Source organism: Neodiprion lecontei, chromosome 6 (assembly GCF_021901455.1).
Source record: "Neodiprion lecontei isolate iyNeoLeco1 chromosome 6, iyNeoLeco1.1, whole genome shotgun sequence".
NCBI classification, from domain to species: domain Eukaryota; kingdom Metazoa; phylum Arthropoda; class Insecta; order Hymenoptera; family Diprionidae; genus Neodiprion; species Neodiprion lecontei.
The window spans coordinates 8,001,096-8,025,871 of NC_060265.1; the positions used below are offsets into that span (position 1 = coordinate 8,001,096).

Consider the following 24,776-nt stretch of genomic DNA (forward strand, 5'->3'; position numbering starts at 1 on the left):
ATTGTTACTGATTTGGAACTAGTTTTCCTGCAGATTATATCACACGATTTTGTGAGGAAAAAATGTTTATTCACAGTTTATAATCGAGGTGGTAAAAAACGTTATTACAAGCATTGACAATATTGAGCATTGAATATCCTGCTATAAATAGACAGTTGGTATCTTGTGTGTTTATGTTGCTTGCGTGAAAAAGAGAAAAAAATTTGAACTCGAATTAATAGTTGGCGCTCGATATTAATATGAAGATACAACGAGCAAGTTAAAAAAACATTAGATCTTTATCAAAAAAAAATGAAGAAACGAGACGAGTAGCGAGGAAATCCCAGTAGACAATTTTCAAATACGAAAAGAAAATACCACGCGTGGTTTGACGACGAGTCCGAAAATAGCTGATCTAATAAAATTTTCACAGTCGCATGGCGAGTAACAATTTCTCAATTGTAATGCGTACAAGCGTCGTCCGCCCTTTAATACGACTCTTGAATAATTGATATCAGATAGGTTTAAATTTAGTCTGCGCGAGCGTGTCGCGGTCAGGTGTAACGCAAACTCTCGCATGTCAGGTGCAACGTCGACGAGCGAGGCTGCTGGCGTAGTTTTCGTTGAGAAATCTTTGAGGGAATATCGGCGTTTGGCCGTTAGATCGGCAGTCGGAATCTTTGATTATTTGTAAAGTCTGCGAGGAAGCGCGCGGTGTTGAATTGATGAAAATTGCCGGCGCGGATTGTGGATTTGAAAGTGAAACGCACGAGCCGAACCGGTTCGCGTTTCGTCGACGATCGAACTTCGGCTAAGCTCGGCTCTCGGATCTCGAATCTCTGACGTCAAGGCTTGCTCACCTCACCTCACGATCAGCAACCATCAGGCACTGAACTGTAAACATCTCTGTCTAACAGCCTCCGTGCGCTAGCGGTGCTTAAATAAATCATGAATTTCTCATCTGTTAAGTGATTATTCGTTTCTACTCGCCCACTAAACGGGGAAGGATAAAATGGGGCCTACGATCAGATTACTTTGATCGTTCAATAACTTCGGGATATAGGTATAATTAGAGAACGTTACTGTCGAGATGCATGCATTTTTCAACAACTTTTTCTTTCTTTCATTCGTTCGTTCTTTCTCTTCTGCTGTTTTTTTTTTTTTACTCACGTTGACAGGTTGCATTCACCATAATACTTCCCATAGCTGCTCAAACGTTTCTACCTAACACTATTCGGCGTTGAATTCATCGCTGATTCCTTTCTACCTGCATTGTCTGTGCCAGACAATGTTTTTCTAACCCTTGAACGTGTAATTTGTTCCAATTTTCATTGTGTCGTGAGATGCACGAGGAATAAGCAGCACTGGGTAAATGCCAGATGTTTTTTCACACGAAGTTCAATAACCTTGGGTTAATGGCACGACACCTCTGTGATATGCTTTTGGTTGCAAAGTGAATTGCCTTGTTTGTTTCTTCCAGGGAAATGAGCACTTGAGTTATTGTTGACAACTTCAACACAGTGTGGATACGACGCACTTGTTTTCAAAATGTTGGTGCGAAGTAGGAAGTATGATAACGAAACATTGGACGTTATCAACAAAGGATGTCTCGATCTTTATGACGGAATAGCGTGCGGCAGGGTTAGCATTTTAGCTCTACTTTGCCTCCTCACGTTCTTCTTGATCGTCTTGAAACTAATAAAATACCATGCGTGCAAGCACTCCCAGATGCATCACTATGCAATATTTTACGTATCGGGGATAAAATGTATTATTTGGTAAGTTTTATAAAATTACTTTACAAAACGTAATCCGAGGTTTTGAGTAACAAATGGTCCTGTGATTAATGATAATTTTCAAGAATATCTGCACGATAATATTACTCATTTATAAATTTGTGGTGCTACGCAGGATTCGAGTTTCATCAATTTTTTTTTGATTTTTCAGTGCCACAAGTTTCATCATCGGCGTACGATATCCTCAGCTGGATTTCACTGCAAATTTCCTGAAACTATTACAATTCATTCTGATATGCCATCTTCATTGGTCATCTGCGGCCAGAGCTCGGCATAGAGATGACATTGTCCAGCACGTCGTCAACCCAGTCCTGTCCCTTTATATACTCTATTGTACCACAGTGGTTTTAATGGGCATGGTCGACATTAGTGGAACCTGGACAGAGTGCCTTCGTAAGTTTTGTTTCTTAGTTATAAATAGTTATTGACATTGGAAGATTTATCTCTGATCTAATTTCTGACATGGTACTTAATCTGAAATTCTCTTGCATAACTTGGCATAACTCTTGCTGCCTGTTGATTGTGATGATATTATTCTGCTACTGATATCTGAGAAGAAAAAGAGTGCTAATTACAATTCTAATTATTACTTATCACGCTGTTTCAGGTCCCTACTGGCTCATGCTATCAAGCGCAGATTTTATTACTGTTCAAATGTTTGCAGTCGTTGCTCTCTACCTAACACATAGCAACAATCGATCTGTCATTTCAACACTCATGCTGCCTACTGCTTCATCTCAAACTAGAGACCTGTGGCTTGTCACGGCCGTTTATGAAATCTCCGCAGTTGTTTCTGTTGTCTTTGACGCTGTCATGTCATTGTGTTAGTAGTTAATTTCTTCTGGTCTATACTGTGCTGACTATGAATCAAATTGCGAAAAGAAGATTGTATTTGTTTACTTTTGAATAAGACGATTAGCTTTAAATTTGAGAAGTGCACTTACGTACTTTGGCAAATTGGAATTTAACTTGTAGTTGGCACAAGAAAGTTTGATAGAGATTATCATTTTCGTAATTCAATCAATAATTCATTGCTATTTGAATCTTTCAACAGTGGGCAGAGAAGAAACTGGTTGCAGCGGTATTTACAATCATGCACAAATCTACTACAGCGCATCAATTGTGGTAGTAATGATTCTAAAGTACCTTTTACCGACCTGGACGTTACTCTCTGTTTTTCAACCAGCTCGTGTGAAGTCAAGACCATCTGAAGTCGCTTTGACTTCACACTATAATACAGTAAGGAAATTTTTCAATCATTGAAGATCAATGAAATTTCTTATATAGGTCTAAAACGGAATGGTATTTTTTCAATGGGAATAATAAATCTTTTCCAGGATGGAACTTGTTACAATCAATATCGAAGAATGTTCTTTTCTCAAAACGGAGGACAACCAACGTCAATGTCGTATCCAACAATTCCTTACCCGTCCGAACCTCCGATGTATGAAGGATTTTGTGATTATTCGTATCCCGACAGTTCCCCCGACGAATCGCCAACAATTGACCAAAGAAAAGGGGTAGACATTGATGATGCTTATGAAAAACATTTTATCAGCATTGACCAGCATAGAGATTGTATACTTGGTAACCAGTACAGAATTGATAACAATAGACGAAACTTGCAACGGAGTTTAGACATGGATGATGATAATGATGAAATTGACAAACGAGCCGCACTTAAAAACAGTAATTTAACAACGATTAGCGAAGAGGGTAGTAATAACCTTGAAAGCCCTCAAGAGTGATCGGTTGCTCAACAATTCTAAGTCAAACCAGTACCCTAGTTTTAAAAGTGCCTAATGCGGTTAGTGAGTTATTGTGCTACACAGTTGTAACGTATCAACTACCAACCATGACGAAAATGGTTAGAAGTAATATTCGGAAATGCTATGCATACATTTGCGAGTCACTTTGCGGATGCGATAACATCGGCCATTAGTTTTACGTCTCGTGACAGTACTTTTGTCATTGAATGCGGAATGCGTGAATCAATTTTGAATCGATCGATTTAATGTACTTTTTTTTTCACCAATGCTATATACGTATGTGATATCTACATCAATGCATATGTAAATATAGAGGTATGCAAATCTATATGCAAATTTGTTGATAATAGATGAATTCGGTATTTCACTCAAAATGCTTACCGTTCAGATATTTTCAAGTATGAAAACATTCGTGGTGAGAATCTCTATGAGTCTGAGCTACTTACTAAACTCAGCTAATGCATGACTAATCATAGGAACTTTTTAAAGGGCTTGTAACATTGGCGATACTAGGAGAATAAGTTTACGAAATTGAATCGAAACAATTTTACATAAACTTGTATCATATTGATCTGAAGTTGAAAACATAAGACTTGTTTGGTATGAAATTAACGTTAGAGATAGAATTAGACGTTCCTGTAGAAAATTGAAAGTTTTTTTATGAAATGTATTTTCGACAGGTAGTATAATAGTCTTTCAAATTCATCCAAGGTTTTTTTTTTTGTTTTTCAACTGAAAGTCCTGACATTTACCGTGTAAACTGTTGCAGAGGTTATTCCAAAAATAAGCTGTGATTCGTTTTCTAAAGATTGAACAACGAAAAAAAGAAATAAGTTGCAAAAGCATTCTGTATATCACAGAAGTAAATTTTTCGGCGATTCTTCGATTGATGTAAATACGATGTGAATATAGAACCATCGTTATTGGATGATCTATATACATTTATCAATAATTAGCTGTGAAGTAATCGTATCGCTATTGTGTAACGTAGTTTTAATTACCTTAAAATAGAATACTTCCATACTCTATATATGTATATGAACAACGTGCAACAAGTTTGGTTGCTTTGTTTCAAGACTGTCTTCATGGAGAATTATAAGTAATTAACTGCTATAAGAATCTATGACAATTAGGAGTTAAGTAATTACGAAAATAGAGGTGAATTTTGAACTATTACGTTCTTAGCTTGCTAATTATAGTTGCATATAGTTATAATTGGTTCTAGTAAAGAGTATCTTCATTTCTCTGATAATTTTAAGCAACGACTGTCCAGTCCATAATAGCTCGATATCGAATTTTACTGTACGTACATAGATACAATCGTTGTTTTTTATCATTTATATTTTTGTTTTTTTTTTCCTTGTATCTTTAGTTTGTTCCTATTCATATTTCTATAAAATAGATCATCATTTATGAATAACGTACATAGAATGCATGTTCAATCAAGTTTTTATTCTCATTCTTAAAGTGCATTGCAATACATGAAGCACATAATTTTCGCAAGCGGAAATAAAATTCTCGGAATGCACTGGTTGTGAATTGTCATACATATTTGATGAATTAAAATAGGCGAACTCAATATTCTATTACATATATTCAGTTGAATTGAGTTTAAAAGAAAAAACTAATTTTTCTAAGACTTAGTAGTTAAGTACTCTAACATATTAGATCACACAAGATAACTATACAGACATGTTGTTTAAGTTAATCAAATTGTACAGATAACGATGAACTGTGTATTTAATCGTGAGCGATTTTTCTCAGTTGTTTGGTACTAACTGAAGCATATATTCAACAATAATTTCTCAGTATCATATTTTCAAACTTTTAACATAATTAGCTATGCTCTAAAGAAAAAAAAGAAAAAGAGAAAGCCAAATTACTTCATTTTTTTATCATACCGATAATGATTATAATTCCTCAACTGTCACATCAAGATGATGAAATCGAATTTACCTGTGTTGGCAGTAAATTGCAATTGCTCGGCATTGAATGATGAAAAAAAATGAGCTTACATATTAATCTGGCCCTGCATATAATACAGAAATCGAGAAATGAATTGGATTTGTGGTGTGCTCCAGTGAATCGTATTCAATATAATAACACGTTCGGCTATTTTACGCTTGTAACAGTTTATCTGCAACATTCTTGACTTTTGTGTTCTACTGTCAAGAATAAATATCGCGCCATGTAATTTTTCAAACTTTACTGTAATAACACGTCCTCGCAGTTCGCAGCTGCATTATTGAACATCACTTTTAAACTATTCCTTACAAGCTTACCGGATGAATAAATTACCAGCATATATGCAGATAATATTTTCACAAAACTTGATAATCGCAGCCGTCCAAATTCCAATTTCTAATTGTTAAAAAATTTCCACAAATTTAACAACAAATATTGAACGCTGCTGAAAAGTAATAACGTACATTACAATTAGGAACAAAAATCCACAAATTAGGGAAAAGTGTATTGTATTATAATATTCTTCATTAATTCACACTACGAATTGAATGGTGTAAAACGTATACAATTGAAGCTTAATCTAAACGAGCATATGGCTGTTTTGTGGTGTACATATTTTCATTCCGGAACAAATAGATTTTGATTTATTGGTATACATACACGTAGTATATATATCATATATATACATATATATGTACGAAGCCATATGTATGTATATTCTTAAGATATGTGCAAATCAACAAAAAATTCTCGTATTATTAATGAAAAAAATAAAAAAAATTACAATTCTTTGAGATTAGTGATTAAAGTATTATTGTTTATTCGTATAGAAGCATTGCGTGGGTAAAGAAAATAGGTATGTTTATGAATTACGAACTGGTATGATCTTTACCACATCGGATGAGAGATGATATTATGTTTTCATTCGCTATATGATCCTTGAAATCATAACAATACGTGCGTATGCAAATACTATACACATCTGATTCGTATTGCATTTAATAAACAGATATTACGCGATAGACGATTCGTTTCTTCAAGTTAGCTAATTACGTTAATCCTATAATGGCGGACTGCCGTGTTCAACTAGAGAGTTGATAATTAACTGAGTGCAATTTATATTTTAATTGACTGTTTTTAACCAAACGAAATGAAATTTCTCGAAAAGTAGTAAATGCAAATAAATATCCTTAAAGTTATAAGCGCCAATTTTATCTATTTTCGAGGTTCTTGTGAATTGCGCGAAAAAAAAACAGAGCGTCGCGTAGTTTCAAATACTTTTACGGAATGCAAAAACACAATATTAGTTAATTATCAGCATTTGATTAGCGAAAATAACTCTTTCATATGAATTCCGATAAATATCTCTACGATGTGATATAAATTACTCAATCTATGTAATGACGAAAATCGATTCGCTATCTTTGTTTTTCTAGTTATTTCAAATACTGTGCTTTTCGTCATACTGACGAGTATGACGCGTCTCGAGTAATACGCGTTTTCTGAATATCTACATCCATAAACCATCGTTTTATATGAATGAATAAACAGGCGCAAGGGCATGCGTTACGTGAGCAAACACTATCGTAAATTTCACCATCACTAAATATTGAAAACAGCTGTGCATATTTTAAAAATAGTATAATAGAACGAATATAATTCGTTTACCTTTTTTGTATTTCCGCAAAAGAATCCTCTCAGTTTTCGATTCTTTAAAACATTTCTTTCGCAGTGTTTCGGATGTGAATGAAGCGACGCAAGGGGTCGTTTCGTTGTAGATACAGTAAAATCATAATGAATCTACTAACTCGAATTTAGCGCTATTGCGTCTTTTTTGCGCGTTTGTCGTATGTAGCGGGGACCTTGGAGGTAAATTTTCTAGTAACGCTACAATTTTTGCAGCGTCATTAAACAAATATTTTTTATCCTATTCGTACACGGTACCAAGAGGGGTGGTGACGCTACGCCGTAAGGAAATCATTATACCACCTCGCTCTTTAATAATGCACAACACATGTAAACGTGACATGAAATTGTTGACAATATTTATCACTTTTCTATTAATGTCGTGTATTGTATATCAGTACGTAAATCCACGCGCAAATGTTTGCTTTAAAGTGAAGGTTTGTCGAGAAGAAGATAAAATGTGAAAAAAAAAACATTTAGAAAAAAAAAGAAAACCGAAAAAAAAAATTAAAAATGTTTCAAGAAATTGCGGCAGCACGCGCACTTTAACTCCGGCAAAGTTAACACGGGATACGCGCGTTTATCAGTATTACACATATTTTTTTAAATTCTTTTTACTTATCTGAAGCTCCCCCTTTTTTTTATTCAACGCCAAAACGATAACATACGTCAACATCGGCGTGCAATAAAGTGGGGGATACCATGTCTTAAGCGTGGTGCCCTGATCTGAATAATTAAAATAACAGCTCGTAGTTATTCAAATTATTCGAGTCGTTTCGCACGAGAACAACGCACGCTAAAATCGTTCATTCTAGTTTTGCATATTCGTGCTTCCGCCCGTGTACATACATATATATATATGTATGTGTGTGTGTGAATATATAGATACGCATGCATGCGTTTCTTTCGTAATTTCTGTTCACACCGTGCTCCGGCGAGCCTCTTCATAATAAGCATTCTTTGTCGCTGGCACATTTGCTTTGAACTTGAACCGATTGCCCGCGTGGCCGCGGCTGCAGCACGTCGTTGCTGATCGAGTTCCGTAAAAGGGCGGATTGCTTAAAGTGCATTTGAAAAATGTTTGTGACAAATTTTCTTTCTCTCACACTGACGCTGGTTCATCTCTATGGAATTCTTATATAATGGACATTTTCTTCGCTAATTCATTAATTTGAGACAAAGTGTATTTTTTGCAATTATTTTACAATCAAAAAGCATGGTTCATTTTCGACGCAAGGTACGTTAAGTCAGTTTTTCAAGTTGAGCCTAACCTAACCTAACCTAACCTAACCTAAGATAATCTAATACTTTCATTTATATGCCACGTGCCGGTTGCAGTGCTTTTAACTTCAATTCTATTAATTTTTCGTAAACTTATGTGTTTGCTACGCAATGATGCTCTACTAATTAATTTCCACTTCAAAGTGTAAAACGACAAAGCGTGTGAAAATGCATAATAATTATGTGTACTTGTTTTGAAGGTGTATGAGTATGAGTATTGTAACAATTGTTCGCATAAAATGAATTGCGCGCAGTTATCGTCAAAACTGGATGAAAAACGATTAATCGCTATCTACGTATCTGAATTTTTGAAATTGATGTCATTCAAGTTCATCACTGATTTCTGTACTAACAGAGATCAGAGCCTAGATTCTTGAAACAAGGATCTGAAATTTCTCATGCGATATCCTATGCTTTTGCAGACGATATCACACACGATAACCAGGATCCTAGTTTCAAGAATCCAGGCCCAGTGAAGTTCTCATACAGCTCATATGCCTGGAGTAAGCGGAGAAACCGATCAGTCATTGGGCACTGAAAAGTCTAAATGACGTTTAGAGACATTAGCTGTAGCTGTACACATACGGAAGTTGTTTCTGCAACAGCTAATTTTTCACCCTAGTCGATTACATTGGCAATGGAGAATTTCAACCCGTAGAATGACCCGTTACGCCTGCCCTAGGCTATTTGTTTGAATATCGCGCTTCGGATCGATTATAAGTTATGCTCATTGGCATTAAATATTGCGACCAATGCGGCAACTAATATACGCTATCTTTTAGGCATAGTAATTAAGGAATTAATAACACATTGCTTTGAACAACTCAAACTCGTTGAACACCCGGCCCGCGGTGGCGGTATGAGAGAGATATTATACATAGGGTATTGGCAAAGGGGACTGGACGATAAATAGAGAGAGAAAATCGAGTAACCTATCTATTCCTTTCTGTCAAGCATGCGCAGTGTCTGTTACTGCGCAGGGGCAGAGCAGGGTAAAGATTCTGTAATTTCATTTTTCACATTTCCCACCATCCAAGCATTCTGATTGGTTGACTAAACTTTGCAAACTAATCAGAATGCTTGGATGGTTGGAAATGTGAATAGTGAAGCTACAGAATTTCCACCCTGAACTACGCTTCTGACGCATGAGTAAATGAGTATGCAAACAAGAATAGACCGTCGCTCGATTATCTTCTCTTTCTGTCCGTCCGATCTTTCCACTTATGCTTAACCCCTGTATCTCTCTTACGCTATGTATAACATCTCTATGGTTACGAATCATGCTTCCGGCTGAAATTCTCTACGGGAAAAAATTATCTGTTCCAGAATCCATGTCCACGTTAGAGCTGTTCAATATTTCGGTGTAACAAAATTTTCTCGATAATTTTGTTTCAAAATATTTCAGTATCAAGATCATCTTTCAACACCTATAACGAAGTATCGATATGATACCAAATCTTTCGTACCGAAAGTTGAAACTACCGATATCAAAATATCGAAGTACTGAAACCGCAACTCTCAATTACAGTGACCGTAATATTGGAATACAGATTTCAAAAAATGGAATATTACATGCATTCACAGCACTTCCTCTACGTTTCCTACTATAAATAATCTTCGTATAATGTTGTATTTTCACATAATTCTACCTTATTATTAAATGGAGAATTTCAGACCGTATAGCGCGTCGCCGTTTACGGTTCAGGCGGCGTGTTACTGGCTGAAGTTTTCCATTGCCAATGTAATCAACTAGGGAGAAAAATTAGCTGTCGCAGAATCAATTTCCGCACGTGTACAATAATACTCATAAATGCCTTAACTTTACGGCTAACTTTTTTAAATCACGTCACTGCTACGTGGTAGCAGGTGTTAGAGGCTTCGACGAACAATCGGAACAATCATATGAGGGAAAGGTGTCCTGAATATCGTCTGTCGAATGCCCCGGTAATTCAAAAGGGTGGTGAAAAAAATTAGAATCAGAGTTTTCACGCGAGTTTAATTTAGTATAAATTAAATTTTTGTTTTCCACCGTTATAGAGCTGCGTCATTTTAAATTATATTCGTAATCACGGCATTGTAAAAACAACGGTAAACTCACCGACTAGAATATAATGTATGTAAATAAGTGTAACCCACGACTTCTGTCGCGACGTTAATGGATAGTGAAACTTGTACGTATATGTAAATATCGGCCCATGGGACTTAGATTGAACCTATTAACTATGGATGAGTGTAATTCCAAATATTTCGCACACGTACACTTTTTTGTCTAACTATTTATCTGTATACATTTCAAAAGTATTTTTATCTTGTGTTGATTTTCATCCTCCAATAAGATAATTTGATATCCAGGTGTTATTTGAATTATCATAATTGCGCTATGATAAGAGTGTGTTATTCGTAAAAGTCGAAGTATTTAGATCGTAAATTTTATCTAATTTTAGCTCTTATCGCACGGAGGTCTTCTCCGGCAGTTAAAGCAACATATCAGGTGGAGTTCATCGTTGAAAATTAGAAACGATGAAGTGGTCAGTCCTGACCGTTCATTCAAGGTACATTTCACTGCAAACTTACTAGTGGGTCCTAAGAAATACCTGAATTATCTAAGCACAAGTTTCACCACTTTTCATAGTATGCCGATCTCTCGGTTCGGCTGGCTGCTCCACACCAACTTCATCCGAAGCCCGAAGTTAGTGCCTTGAGCTTTGGAAAATACTTCACCGATCATATGCTGAAAGTATTTTATTACGAGGCACTGGGCGGCTGGCAAACGCCTGAAATTACTCCGTTAGAAAATCTTGTACTTCATCCCGCCGCGAAAGTCCTCCACTATGCTGTCGAAGTGAGAATATGTCCCATTAAGAATACGAATGAACTCTACATATAAAATTATTGACGCACTTTAAGAGTTGCGGTAACTTCTGATCATTGATAAAATGTCATGTATCTCCAGCTCTTCGAGGGAATGAAGGCATATCGAGGTGTTGATGGAAAAATCCGACTTTTCAGGCCTGATTTAAACATGGACCGCATGAATGCTTCTGCATTGAGGTCCGGGCTGCCAACATTCAATAGTACAGAACTCATAAACTGTATCAACAGATTAATCAGTATAGATCAGGAGTGGGTACCCCATTCAGAAGCATCTAGTCTCTACATTCGTCCAACTTTGATTGGAATCGATGTAAGTATTGCAAAAAAATGTTATTTTAACGAACGTGTTACTTTCACACGGTGAATCAAAAGTAAATTTGTAAATATTTTGGAATATATATAGCACAGTTGAGTATTCATCGCCTGTGCGTGTTCCGGAATGTCGCAAACTTGAAAAAAAGGAGAGACAAAGATTTTTCCTGTAAACGCTTCAATGTTGAATTACTTAATATCTCATTTAGTTATCTCTACAACGGTATTGCATGTTCTACTTATATCTAAATTTGACGAAATACCACAATTATCTGTATATATCAAACTTCTTTCACAACATTGCAAAATTGAGTTGAATGTGGCATGATACTGTTTGTTATTATCATCAGATAACATTACTGCGTCCTCAAGTGCTAGGGAAAGCCTTGGCTTGGTGCCTCTAAAAAACACATAACTGTCAGCATGATTCTCAGCTACCTTAGAGTAAGATAGCGTACAATAGTGGGGGTATAACTTCATAATGATTGATGAATTATTATAATGTTATCGTACATCAATCAAATGCCCCGATATTCGTGGACGGAAGCTTGTGCACCTATGCAGTGATTGTGCGCAGGAAACTATATGATTGTAAAATTATATAATTATTGTTGTATTCATTTCAAGATGAATATTAACAACAAATTGCAATCAATCCACCATGGGCAAACGATCGCAAAGCATTTAGGTACGATCCAGCATTTGGTACTCAGTCTAAAAAAATTTCTTTTTATTTTAACAAACGAATTTTGGATCTTATGGGAACGAATGAAAATGAATACTTCCGGGGGTAGCAAAGGTTCTTTGATGAAAGCTGTATATGAGCAGCAAATATGCCGTACTGGCCTTCAACATGTCTACCTAGGCAACGCAGGTCAATATAGTAAACCATTTATCTTGTGTCAGTGAGCAGTAACCTTTGACAACATTACGAAACTGTACTCTCTCGCTTATAGCAGTTGGAAATAGTGTCTGATGTAAAAGTTGGGAGTATACGTATATTCTATCTATCATATTCGTTTTCACTTTACAGTTCATCATCAGGTTATCACTTAACGGTTTGAAGATTGCCGCACATTATGTTTATTCAGAATTCAACTATTGTTATGTGTTTCTAAATTTTCTCAGTCTCACATATAATACTTCGATTGTTAACTAGTTACAATACGAAATTGCCTACAATAAATTATATAGTGTTTCGGAAAGAATTGTAAAATACATCATGTTATTTTGTTTCGCATTTCAAACCTGCAAAGTGGACGTGCAGCAATGAACTTTTGCATTCCATGAAAAAATTTCTTCTAAAATAACTACCAAGATATTTTTTTCAAAAGTTGAGATATTATATGTATTACAGATGTGATGTTTAAAATTTGTAAATTTGGCAATTGTCTTATCATACTTTATTTTGGTTTCGATATACTGAGCAAAGTAGATTTCTTGCCGATTACTTACAGTGCTGGTGGCCCCTATGAAAAGTAGGTTTTATCACATCTGTGAACGAACTTGACGTTGTATTGGTTACAAATTTTTTACTCCCTAGGACCATGCTACTAATGAGACAAGGCTAATGTCAATGATACATGACAATTTATCGCGGACTAAGCATGAGTGAGGAAAGAGCGTAGGTATACCCGAATTATGATGCTGAAATTGTATTGGGACTTTCAATGTTGTGAAAATTTTTGTTTGTGCAGTAACCGAGTAATTACAAATGTCTGGTAGATAACTACTCTACAATGTCAGCATGAAATATAAGTGATGCGGCTAAACCATTGTTACTAACAAAAACAGTAGTCTCAGATACTTTAACGATCAAAACGATTTTTTCTTTGTTTTCTATTTTAGCCTACTTTGGGCGTTGCCTCGTCGGAATCAGCTCTCTTGTATGTTATTCTCTGTCCTGTTGGGTCTTACTTCAAAACTTCTTCTGAGCAGGAAGGTGTTTCGCTACTTGCAGATCCTCGATATACACGAGCATGGCCTGGTGGCTGTGGTGATCGTAAAATGGGAAGCAACTACGCGCCAACGATTCAAATACAAAGAGAGGCTCTAGAAAAAGGCCTACAACAAGTACTGTGGCTTTATGGTGATGATGATCAATTAACGGAGGTCGGGACCATGAACATTTTCATGTTTTACATCAATGAAAACGGCGGCAAGTTCAATCTCTTGCTAAGGAACTATATGAAAGTTTTTTCTGTATCGATGAGTGAGCTAATGATCTCTCATATGTTACAGAGAAGGAATTGATTACGCCACCATTGAACGGACTGATCCTACCAGGCATCACAAGGCAATCTATTCTGACGTTGTCTAGAGAATGGGGTCAATTTAAAGTCAGTGAGAGAGTGATCACTATGCAAGAAGTCTGTCGCCTGTTATCTGAGAATAGGGTAAGTTCTTTGCATCAATTCAGTATTCTATCTGAAGCAAAGTGAATCGGGAAAAATTTCTAATCGTTCAATTGTATCGTTTACTACGTAGAAGTTAAGTTTATACACGCATTTATAATGAAAAGTATAGCTCGACTTCCAAGTGTTTCAAGGCCGATGAGATAGCATACTTTTCTACGTGGCTTCTAAAACATCACTATGAAAGTCGTAATAAATCTGTCTCATTTGAAATCTTTTTACTGCCGAATTTACGTAAAACAAACAGAATTTCGTTATCACAATTTTGATAATGGCATATTTGAGTATAACGTTATATCTTTTTCAATTAAACCAAATGACACGAGATACGGATTATATTATACCACAGAGCAAATGGCGTGATGACAGGTGAATTTGAGCAGAAACACATAAATTTGTGAGGGTAATCTCACGTCGGGATGAATTGAAGCACTTGCCTCGTTCATATGTAACTTGTTCTGGACATTTTTGCATTTATTTATAGATTGCCCGACTTGTTTATACTTCTGATACCGTCCTGTATAATCGAAGCTGCTTCGTTTCCATTCCAGTATTATGAACTGACGATTGTTTTTGTTTCTAGTTACTGGAGCTTTTTGGAGCTGGTACAGCATGTGTAGTTAGTCCCATTTCATATATCAAATACATTGACCAGGGACTACATATTCCAACGATGGAGCAGCCAAACCCAGTCTTCAAAATGTTTTTGAAACATTTGACTGAAATCCAATATGGATATCTGCCAAATCATCCCTGGGCATTCCCACTGGATTAAAATAAGTGACTGAATATACAACGATCCCAATGAACTTTCCTGTTTTGTACGCAGTTGGAAATTGTTACAAAACAAATCCTGGATCTTGTATTTTCATGATTGAATTCCCAACAATATGTCGAATGAATACCGTGAGTTTTAACCAATTGGTGTTACAGACTAGGGTTCACGTTTTTTTCTTGTAAAATTAGATAGGATTTCATAATGTGATATAAAAAAAATTGTTTGATTTCCAACTGATTTTATTTATTTGTGATCGTTAGTGCACGATAATTTGTTTTTAAATCTTAGATTGATTTTACAATGTCAAAATATCATCAGACTAGATAGACAAGTTGATCTATCCCTGCTGTTACGTAAACTTGATAATGTTGTCTCAGTCACTTGTACAGCACATATCTTGCACCGTTTTGCAAGAAATTATGAGAATATGTGAGTAAATGCAATGTTATAGATATACTTTAAATTAAGTGCAATGTTAACTAGGTCATTTTAATTTTACATTAAGTACTTTTGTATAAATACATGCTTTGAAAGAATAGAGATTGAAACTGAAAACCTGAGTGAGGAGGCAGAATCTGAGAATTCAAATTTAACACTATTATCAATGACGTAGTAATTCATTGCAGTATTTATTTTGTTGATGGATGAATTTGAAATTGACTGAATCTTTTTGGAAAATGACGTTGATGTAGGGTACAAATAAATTGATTTTAGCGTTGTAAAATAGTCCGGCATTTTTGGGGTAACAAATTATTTGTGTCAGAATCAATTTTAAAAACCCTTTTCCCACTGAACGAGAATTACGAGCAAAATCCTGGGTCCAGTTGCTGGAAAAATGTGAAATTTCTTTTCCGCTTTTCAGGTACATCTTCTGACCCGCTGTTTGCAGCATCTGTAAACGATAAGTAATCGTTCTTTATCGCACAATTACGGCGATACAGGATCTGAAAAAAGTATTCGGATGTTTTTAGTAAGGGACAAATTTGCGACCGCACAAATTTGAATGGGCTGACTTTCCCCTTTTTGCGATTTATAAAAGCACGAGCTTTCATCTGAGGATCTACATACTTGTAAAAACGGGGTTATTTTTTTTTACAAAAGTTTTATTCTAATTGCAAGTTGTTACTTGAGTTTTCACTTTACAGTTTGATATGTGTATTTTTGTGCTTAAATTATACTTGAATCTCGAATTCACTTAATTATTTATTATTATTTGTTTTGGACTTTCACTTCTACCATTTCCGTACACCTCCAACCACCTCCGACCACTTTCGTCCTCCTCATCCCCCTGCTCCGCCATGTATTCTATAACATTGATATTCATAATTATTCCAACAACTTTTCATTTGCTCTCTCCGTCTTGAATTTTCGTTGGCATAGAATCGGAACGCTGTTTTAGCTAGTCGCAAGTAAAGTATTTACGTTGGGTGGAGAAGCAGAATTATTTTTCGAAAAGTGTTCGTATGGAAAAAAATTCGGAGTAGCTATAATACATCACGCGTGCGCTAATTTTGATCCAGATGAAATGGATGCTCCGTATATTAGACGGTGTTTAACGCAGTGTCCTGATTTAAAGACTTCAAAGGTGATTATCAGCGATTGTTTTTTTTGTTGGGGACAGCATCCAACTGTCATAGAACGGCAGCATTATTAGCTGACCCGTTAACTGAAGAATATATCTAGTCAACGGCTGACCATCGAAGGGCCTAGCCACTTGAGTCTCGAATCAGTAGGAAAGATAAAATGCGTATTTCTTGTCTCATTGTGAAATGTTGAAACTAAAACTGAAATCATTATGCATCATATCATATCATCGTACATCATACATCATACATCATGATACATCATACACAGTATTGAAGTTCGAAACCAAAGTTTGGATGTTCGGATGTTCGAAAAGTAACGTCACCAAAATTTGACGTCATCGATTTGAGATTCAGCTAACCGAATTCTTCAGTCTCGAAACAACCGCGCAGTGGAGCGGACGGATGAGAATCGCGCTCCGCAAATTTCGAGTACCGGGTTCTCAACCTCCTGGATCCTGCGCTCGGGGTCCGGTACCTAGTGAAAATCGACTTCCAGGACAAAAGCTACGTAGTTTTTGCGCTCCAGGTCCGCGACCTGGTGAAACTCGACTTCCTTGACAAGCGCTCCGTAGTTCTGGCTGTCCAGGTCCTTGACCTGGTGACTTTTGACCTTCCGGACTAATTTTCAAGTTTACAAGTTTGATTAATGGAAACGTCATGTTTTATACTATCGAACCAATAAGCATGCTTCGGAGAACATTTTGAATCGGTAAAAGAACCAAACGACCAGAAACAAACATATTGCAATTGCAATTGGGCATGAATCCTCACACAATATTTTTGACGTGTTCTAATATTCGAAATATTAATTAGTATTCGAGGTGTAACCCGAGGTGGTTATCGGTGATTGTTGGAGGTAGTCGGAGGTGGACGAGGATTTGTGCACGGTGAGTAAAACATTTTCATGATATTTTCTGGCATTTGTAATTGTATTTTGTCTAAAATATTTCAAACTTGTCATGTTTACAATAAATTATTTCAATTCATTTTTCGCGCAAGCACAAATTCAATAGTTATAAATGCGCTAATGATATTTACTATATTATTAATCAATTAATTAATTATATCAATCCTTACATAATGTTTTTGATGTGTTCTTATACTGAGAATATTTATTACTATTCCAGGTGTAACCCGAGGTGGTTAGCAGTAGTCGTTGAAGGTGGTCGGCGGTGGTTGGAGGTGGTCGAGCTAGACTAGGAGGAGGACGAGGAAGACGAGGAGAACAAGGTGGACGAGGAGGACAAGGATTTGTGCTCGGTGAGTGAAACATTTTTATAATATTTGATGGCAATTGTAACTATATTTCATCTGAAATATTACAAACTTGTCAGGTTTACAATAAATTATTTCAATTTATTTTTCGCGTAAGCAGATGTTCAGTAGCTTCAAATGCGATTATAAAATTTATTACATATTAATTAATTGATTGATTATATTAATACTTACATAATATTTTTTATGTGTTCCTATACTAAAAATATTTATTACTATTCCAGGTATAACACGAGGTGGTTAGCGGTGGTTGCGGGTGATCGAGGTGGGCGAGGAGGAGGACGAGGATGACGAGGACTTGTGCACTGTGAGTATAACATTTTTATCATATTCATTAGAGTAGGAGTAGGATCAGGAGTGGAACTAGGAGTAGGATCAGGAGTAGGTGTAGTAGGAGTAGAAGTAGAAGTGGTAGAAGTCGGAGTAGGAATAGGAGTAGTCGTAGTAGTAGGAGTTGGAGTAGAGTAGGAGTAGAAGTAGATGTATGTGGGGAGGGGATATTATCATATCAAGTTGTCAGTAATAAGCAATTGCGGGTAAAATATTAGCTTACTTTTGTAAGTATTTATGAATATAGCCTCTATGAATATTCATTGTTGGTATGTAAGGTCTGGCAACGTACCTACTTTCTGTAAGAAATGTTGAAAATTTTTAACATAATTATGTTTCAGATCTGTGCCCCACCTAGTGATCCACTAGTACATATCCTCCGATGTGACATCGCTCCGCTACGTATGCAGAAGAAAAGATTTATTAAGATGCAGATTGCTCCTCTCTTCTTGCTATTGTGCTTTCAGCCATTGTTGTGCTGTGTGTTTAAAATTTAGGACAGTATATAATATAGAATAACATGTACATCTACGAATATAGCACTGCAATAAATCTTATAGAAATGAGCTCACATTGAGATTTCTCTGTATTTATAACTCGACGCGAGAAGGCAAAAATCAATGTAATGCCATCTGTAAGGTAATTGGACTCGTATTTGCACTACGAGAACTCGTTGGGCATTTTGCGGTGAAATTTGAAGAATTGTTGTACAAGAAATTAAATAACTATAAAAATGGATAAAAAATATTATCTCTAATAGTGAATGTAGCTAATACAGCTTTAACCGTATATTGATTATGTTAATGATCTATTCTGACAAGATCGGAATTAGATAAGCTCTCTAAATACCCTTTTCTAGTCTATTAATTTATATCATGTATATGTAAATGTATATTTCTTCAGTTTGTACCATCACTGCACTAGGATTACCCTTGCCATGTTTTATGGTACGCTTGTGTAATTTGTATACTATTAACCTTACGTTTTACTCTATTTGCGACAAGTTGCGAGTGTTTCTAATTTCTTGGCAATTATTTATGTACATGTATGTGTAAATATGTATATATATATATACTTATGAATGTGTATATACATATATGCACATATTTAAAACTAGACTTTTACAATAAACACAGAGGTTTTAGTATATTCACATACGGATTTCTGTGTATAGGTATACTTGAACTAAAATATCCTTATCTCTAATACGGAGTTCTTCGTAATTCGCATTTGTTCTTGTAACCCAATGTCCTACATACAATGGCAAAAATCGAGATCCAACTTAGCTGAGTCTCAAAGCCCTGTTCACATAAAAGCAGCTATTCGATAGAAATTATAGTTTATAGTTTACACAGCCCATTGCATGATATTTCATTATAAATACACATGTTTCAATGTATTTAGGAATAATTTATCAAATGTACAGAGGTCATGTGCAAATAATAAATGAATTGATTCGACCGCAGTTTGATGTATTCATTAGAGCTATAACAATAAATTTAAGCTTTGTTACTTGTTTTATTTTATTATGGATAATCAAAAACATTACCGACTATTCGTGCTGTGGAAGCATGGGGATTAAACCAAATGTAGCAAAAGATTAGAAACAGTGTACGTAGAGTACGGGTATTTTTCTAACAATGCAAACACGTGCCGCTAGCTTAGTTTTGACATATCTAGAATACCACGCCTTGCGAATTAGCTTTCCAGACAGAGATGAATGATGAATTTTAAGGACTGCATTATCGTTGTTGAATACTCTATGCCTCATGGAAAAAGAAAATCTGTAACGATAAAATTGATGCACCGGATCATCGTCGACTTTAAATTTCGAAATGTCCTACCATTTCCGAACACCTCCAACCATCCTATTTACCTATATTACTAGATTAGCTATGATACGAAAAGAGAAGAATTATTCATTTCGAAATGGGATTCTATTCGACGCGCGCTCGATGTATTCCATAACATTAGTATTGATAATTATTCCAACAACTTTTCATTTGCTCTCTCGATCTTGAATTTTCATGGGCATAGAATCGAAACGCTGTTTTAGCTGGTCGCAAGTGAAGTATCTGCGTTGGGTGGAGGAGCAGAATCGTTTTTCGAAAAGTATTCGGATGGAAAAAAATTCAGAGTAACTGTAATACATCACGGATGCGCTAATTTTGAACGAGATGAAATTGATGCTTCGTATATAAGACAGTATTTAACGCTGCGTAGTGATTTAAAGACCTAGAAAGGTGATAGGGAGAGAAAGAACGACGCTTCTTAACACTTCGAGTGTATTTTAACACACATTTGAAAGATACGAGCGAAATCTTTCATCATCCAACTGTCGCAGAACGGCAGCGTTATTAGCCGACCCGTTCACTGAAGAATATATCTTCAGTCAACGGCTGACCATCGAAGGGCCAGGCCGCTTGAGTCTGGAATCGGCAGGAGAGACGAAGTGTGTATTTCTTGTATGAAACGTGAAAACTAAAAGCATTATACATCATATCATATCGTCATACATCATACATCATACATCGTACATCATACATCATCATACATAGTATCAAAGTTCGAAACCATAGTTTGGATGTCGGATGTTCGGAAAGTGACGTCACCAATTCAAAATCAGCTAGCCGAATTCCTCAGTCGGGAAACAACCGCGCAGTAGAGCGGACGTATGAGAGTCGCGCTCCGCAAATTTCGAGTACCGGGTTCTCAACCTCACGGATCCCGTGCTTCGGGTCCGCTACGTATTTCGAGTACCGGGTTCTCAACCTCCCGGATCCCGCGCTTCGGGTCCGCTACGCGGTGAAACTCGACTTCCAGGATAAGCGCTCCGTGATTCCTGGTTCACGTTTACAATAAATTATTTCAATTCGTTTTTCGCGCAAGCCCAAATTCGGTAGCTGTCAGTCCGCTAATAAAATTTCTCGACTTCCAGGATAAGCGCTCCGTGGTTCCTGGTTCACGTTTACAATAAATTATTTCAATTCGTTTTTCGCGCAAGCCCAAATTCGGTAGCTGTCAGTCCGCTAATGAAATTTCTCGACTTCCAGGATAAGCGCTCCGTGGTTCCTGGTTCACGTTTACAATAAATTATTTCAATTCGTTTTTCGCGCAACCCCAAATTCGGTAGCTGTCAGTCCGCTAATAAAATTTCTCGACTTCCAGGATAAGCGCTCCGTGGTTCCTGGTTCACGTTTACAATAAATTATTTCAATTCGTTTTTCGCGCAAGCCCAAATTCGGTAGCTGTCAGTCCGCTAATAAAATTTCTCGACTTCCAGGATAAGCGCTCCGTGGTTCCTGGTTCACGTTTACAATAAATTATTTCAATTCGTTTTTCGCGCAAGCCCAAATTCGGTAGCTGTCAGTCCGCTAATGAAATTTCTCGACTTCCAGGATAAGCGCTCCGTGGTTCCTGGTTCACGTTTACAATAAATTATTTCAATTCGTTTTTCGCGCAACCCCAAATTCGGTAGCTGTCAGTCCGCTAATAAAATTTCTCGACTTCCAGGATAAGCGCTCCGTGGTTCCTGGTTCACGTTTACAATAAATTATTTCAATTCGTTTTTCGCGCAAGCCCAAATTCGGTAGCTGTCAGTCCGCTAATAAAATTTCTCGACTTCCAGGATAAGCGCTCCGTGGTTCCTGGTTCACGTTTACAATAAATTATTTCAATTCGTTTTTCGCGCAAGCCCAAATTCGGTAGCTGTCAGTCCGCTAATAAAATTTCTCGACTTCCAGGATAAGCGCTCCGTGGTTCCTGGTTCACGTTTACAATAAATTATTTCAATTCGTTTTTCGCGCAAGCCCAAATTCGGTAGCTGTCAGTCCGCTAATGAAATTTCTCGACTTCCAGGATAAGCGCTCCGTGGTTCCTGGTTCACGTTTACAATAAATTATTTCAATTCGTTTTTCGCGCAACCCCAAATTCGGTAGCTGTCAGTCCGCTAATAAAATTTCTCGACTTCCAGGATAAGCGCTCCGTGGTTCCTGGTTCACGTTTACAATAAATTATTTCAATTCGTTTTTCGCGCAACCCCAAATTCGGTAGCTGTCAGTCCGCTAATGAAATTTCTCGACTTCCAGGATAAGCGCTCCGTGGTTCCTGGTTCACGTTTACAATAAATTATTTCAATTCGTTTTTCGCGCAACCCCAAATTCGGTAGCTGTCAGTCCGCTAATGAAATTTCTCGACTTCCAGGATAAGCGCTCCGTGGTTCCTGGTTCACGTTTACAATAAATTATTTCAATTCGTTTTGCGCGCAACCCCAAATTCGGTAGCTGTCAGTACGCTAATAAAATTTCTATAACTTTATAATCTTCTCATAATCTTTCTGGTAGATTATATCGATAAAAAAATTATATTAAACCTTACACATTATTTTTGATTTGTTCTCATGCTGAAAATATTTATTACTATTCAAGGTATAACCTGAGGTGGTTGAAGGTGGCCGGAGGTGGCCGAGGAGGAGGACGAGGAGGACGAGGATTTGTGCTGGGTGAGTAAAACACTTTTATAATATTTGATGGCAATTGTAATTATATTTCATCTGAAATATTACAAACTTGTCACGTTTACAATAAATTATTTCAATTCATTTTTCGTGCAACCACATATTCAGTAGCTATGAATAATCTTACACAATTTATTATATTATTAATTAATTAATTAATATTCTTATAATATTTGATGGCAATTGTAATTATATTTCATCTGAAATATTACAAACTTGTCACGTTTACAATAAATTATTTCAATTCATTTTTCGTGCAAGCACATATTCAGTAGCTATGAATAATCTTATACAATTTATTACATTATTAATTAATTGATTAATTACATTAATCCTTACACAATATTTTTGATGTGTTCCTATACTAAAAATATTCATTACTATTCCAGGTATTACCCGAGGTGGTCGGAGGTGGACGAGGAGGAGGACGAGCTGGACGAAGAGGAGGACCAAGTGGACGAGGAGGAGGCGGGGTGGGTCGTGGGAGAGGACCTCTCCTCTCCTCAGAGGAGAGGAGGGGGAGGGGTGGGTCGTGGGAGAGGACCTCTCCTCTCCTCAGAGGAGAGGAGTGGGAGGGGCAGGGAAGGGGGAGAGGTGGGCGGGGAGGTGGAAGGGGTGGGGGAGGGGGAGGGGGAGGGGGAGGGGGCGGGGAGGGGGGAGGGGGGGCGGGAGGGCGGGAGGGAGGGCGGGCGGGAGGGAGGGAGGGAGGGAGGGAGGGAGGGAGGGCGGGCGGGCGGGCGTGTAGGGGGGCGGTACTGCTCTATGAACTCTGACGGGCTCGCATTGACATCCGACCTCCACTCTCTCCCTCTCTCCCTCCCTCCCTCCCTCCCGCCCTCCCGCCCTCCCGCCCTCCCGCCCCTCCCCCCCTCCCCCCTCCCCTGCCCCTCCCCCTCCCCTTCCCTGCCCCTCCCCCTCCCCCTCCCCCTCCTCTCCCCTTCCCTTCCCTTCCCCTCCCCTCCCCTTCCACCTCCCCGCCCACCTCTCCCCCTTCCCTGCCCCTCCCCCTCCTCTCCTCTGAGGAGAGGAGAGGTCCTCTCCCACGACCCACCCCTCCCCCTCCTCTCCTCTGAGGAGAGGAGAGGTCCTCTCCCACGACCCACCCCGCCTCCTCCTCGTCCACTTGGTCCTCCTCTTCGTCCAGCTCGTCCTCCTCCTCGTCCACCTCCGACCACCTCGGGTAATACCTGGAATAGTAATGAATATTTTTAGTATAGGAACACATCAAAAATATTGTGTAAGGATTAATGTAATTAATCAATTAATTAATAATGTAATAAATTGTATAAGATTATTCATAGCTACTGAATATGTGCTTGCACGAAAAATGAATTGAAATAATTTATTGTAAACGTGACAAGTTTGTAATATTTCAGATGAAATATAATTACAATTGCCATCAAATATTATAAGAATATTAATTAATTAATTAATAATATAATAAATTGTATAAGATTATTCATAGCTACTGAATATGTGGTTGCACGAAAAATGAATTGAAATAATTTATTGTAAACGTGACAAGTTTGTAATATTTCAGATGAAATATAATTACAATTGCCATCAAATATTATAAAAGTGTTTTACTCACCCAGCACAAATCCTCGTCCTCCTCGTCCTCCTCCTCGGCCACCTCCGGCCACCTTCAACCACCTCAGGTTATACCTTGAATAGTAATAAATATTTTCAGCATGAGAACAAATCAAAAATAATGTGTAAGGTTTAATATAATTTTTTTATCGATATAATCTACCAGAAAGATTATGAGAAGATTATAAAGTTATAGAAATTTTATTAGCGTACTGACAGCTACCGAATTTGGGGTTGCGCGAAAAACGAATTGAAATAATTTATTGTAAACGTGAACCAGGAATCACGGAGCGCTTATCCTGGAAGTCGAGAAATTTTATTAGCGGACTGACAGCTACCGAATTTGGGGTTGCGCGAAAAACGAATTGAAATAATTTATTGTAAACGTGAACCAGGAACCACGGAGCGCTTATCCCGGAAGTCGAGAAATTTCATTAGCGGACTGACAGCTACCGAATTTGGGGTTGCGCGAAAAACGAATTGAAATAATTTATTGTAAACGTGAACCAGGAACCACGGAGCGCTTATCCTGGAAGTCGAGAAATTTTATTAGCGGACTGACAGCTACCGAATTTGGGGTTGCGCGAAAAACGAATTGAAATAATTTATTGTAAACGTGAACCAG

The 24,776-nt window shown here is 37.3% G+C and overlaps 2 protein-coding genes across 3 annotated transcripts; both read left to right on the forward strand.

The window, feature by feature from the left end:
• Positions 1 to 55: 55 nt before the first annotated feature.
• LOC107227275 lies at positions 56 to 4,884 on the forward strand. Of its 2 annotated transcripts, none has more exons than XM_015668381.2 (6): positions 56 to 1,042; positions 1,460 to 1,757; positions 1,927 to 2,168; positions 2,383 to 2,598; positions 2,830 to 3,014; positions 3,113 to 4,884. In XM_015668381.2, the coding sequence occupies exons 2-6, from the start codon at positions 1,528 to 1,530 to the stop codon at positions 3,521 to 3,523; spliced, it is 1,284 nt and encodes a 427-aa protein (XP_015523867.1). In that variant the 5' UTR covers positions 56 to 1,042; positions 1,460 to 1,527; the 3' UTR covers positions 3,524 to 4,884. The 2 variants fall into 2 exon arrangements, with proteins under 2 accessions (XP_015523867.1, XP_015523868.1); XM_015668382.2 differs by lacking the exon at positions 56 to 1,042 and adding an exon at positions 1,223 to 1,347.
• A 3,074-nt stretch (positions 4,885 to 7,958) lies between these two features.
• On the forward strand, positions 7,959 to 15,580 carry LOC107227271 (branched-chain-amino-acid aminotransferase, cytosolic). Its single transcript, XM_015668374.2, has 7 exons — positions 7,959 to 8,432; positions 10,921 to 11,028; positions 11,109 to 11,318; positions 11,430 to 11,660; positions 13,511 to 13,820; positions 13,904 to 14,058; positions 14,660 to 15,580. Exons 1-7 carry the CDS (start codon positions 8,412 to 8,414, stop codon positions 14,849 to 14,851), a joined length of 1,227 nt encoding a protein of 408 aa, XP_015523860.1. The 5' UTR covers positions 7,959 to 8,411; the 3' UTR covers positions 14,852 to 15,580.
• Positions 15,581 to 24,776: the final 9,196 nt, after the last annotated feature.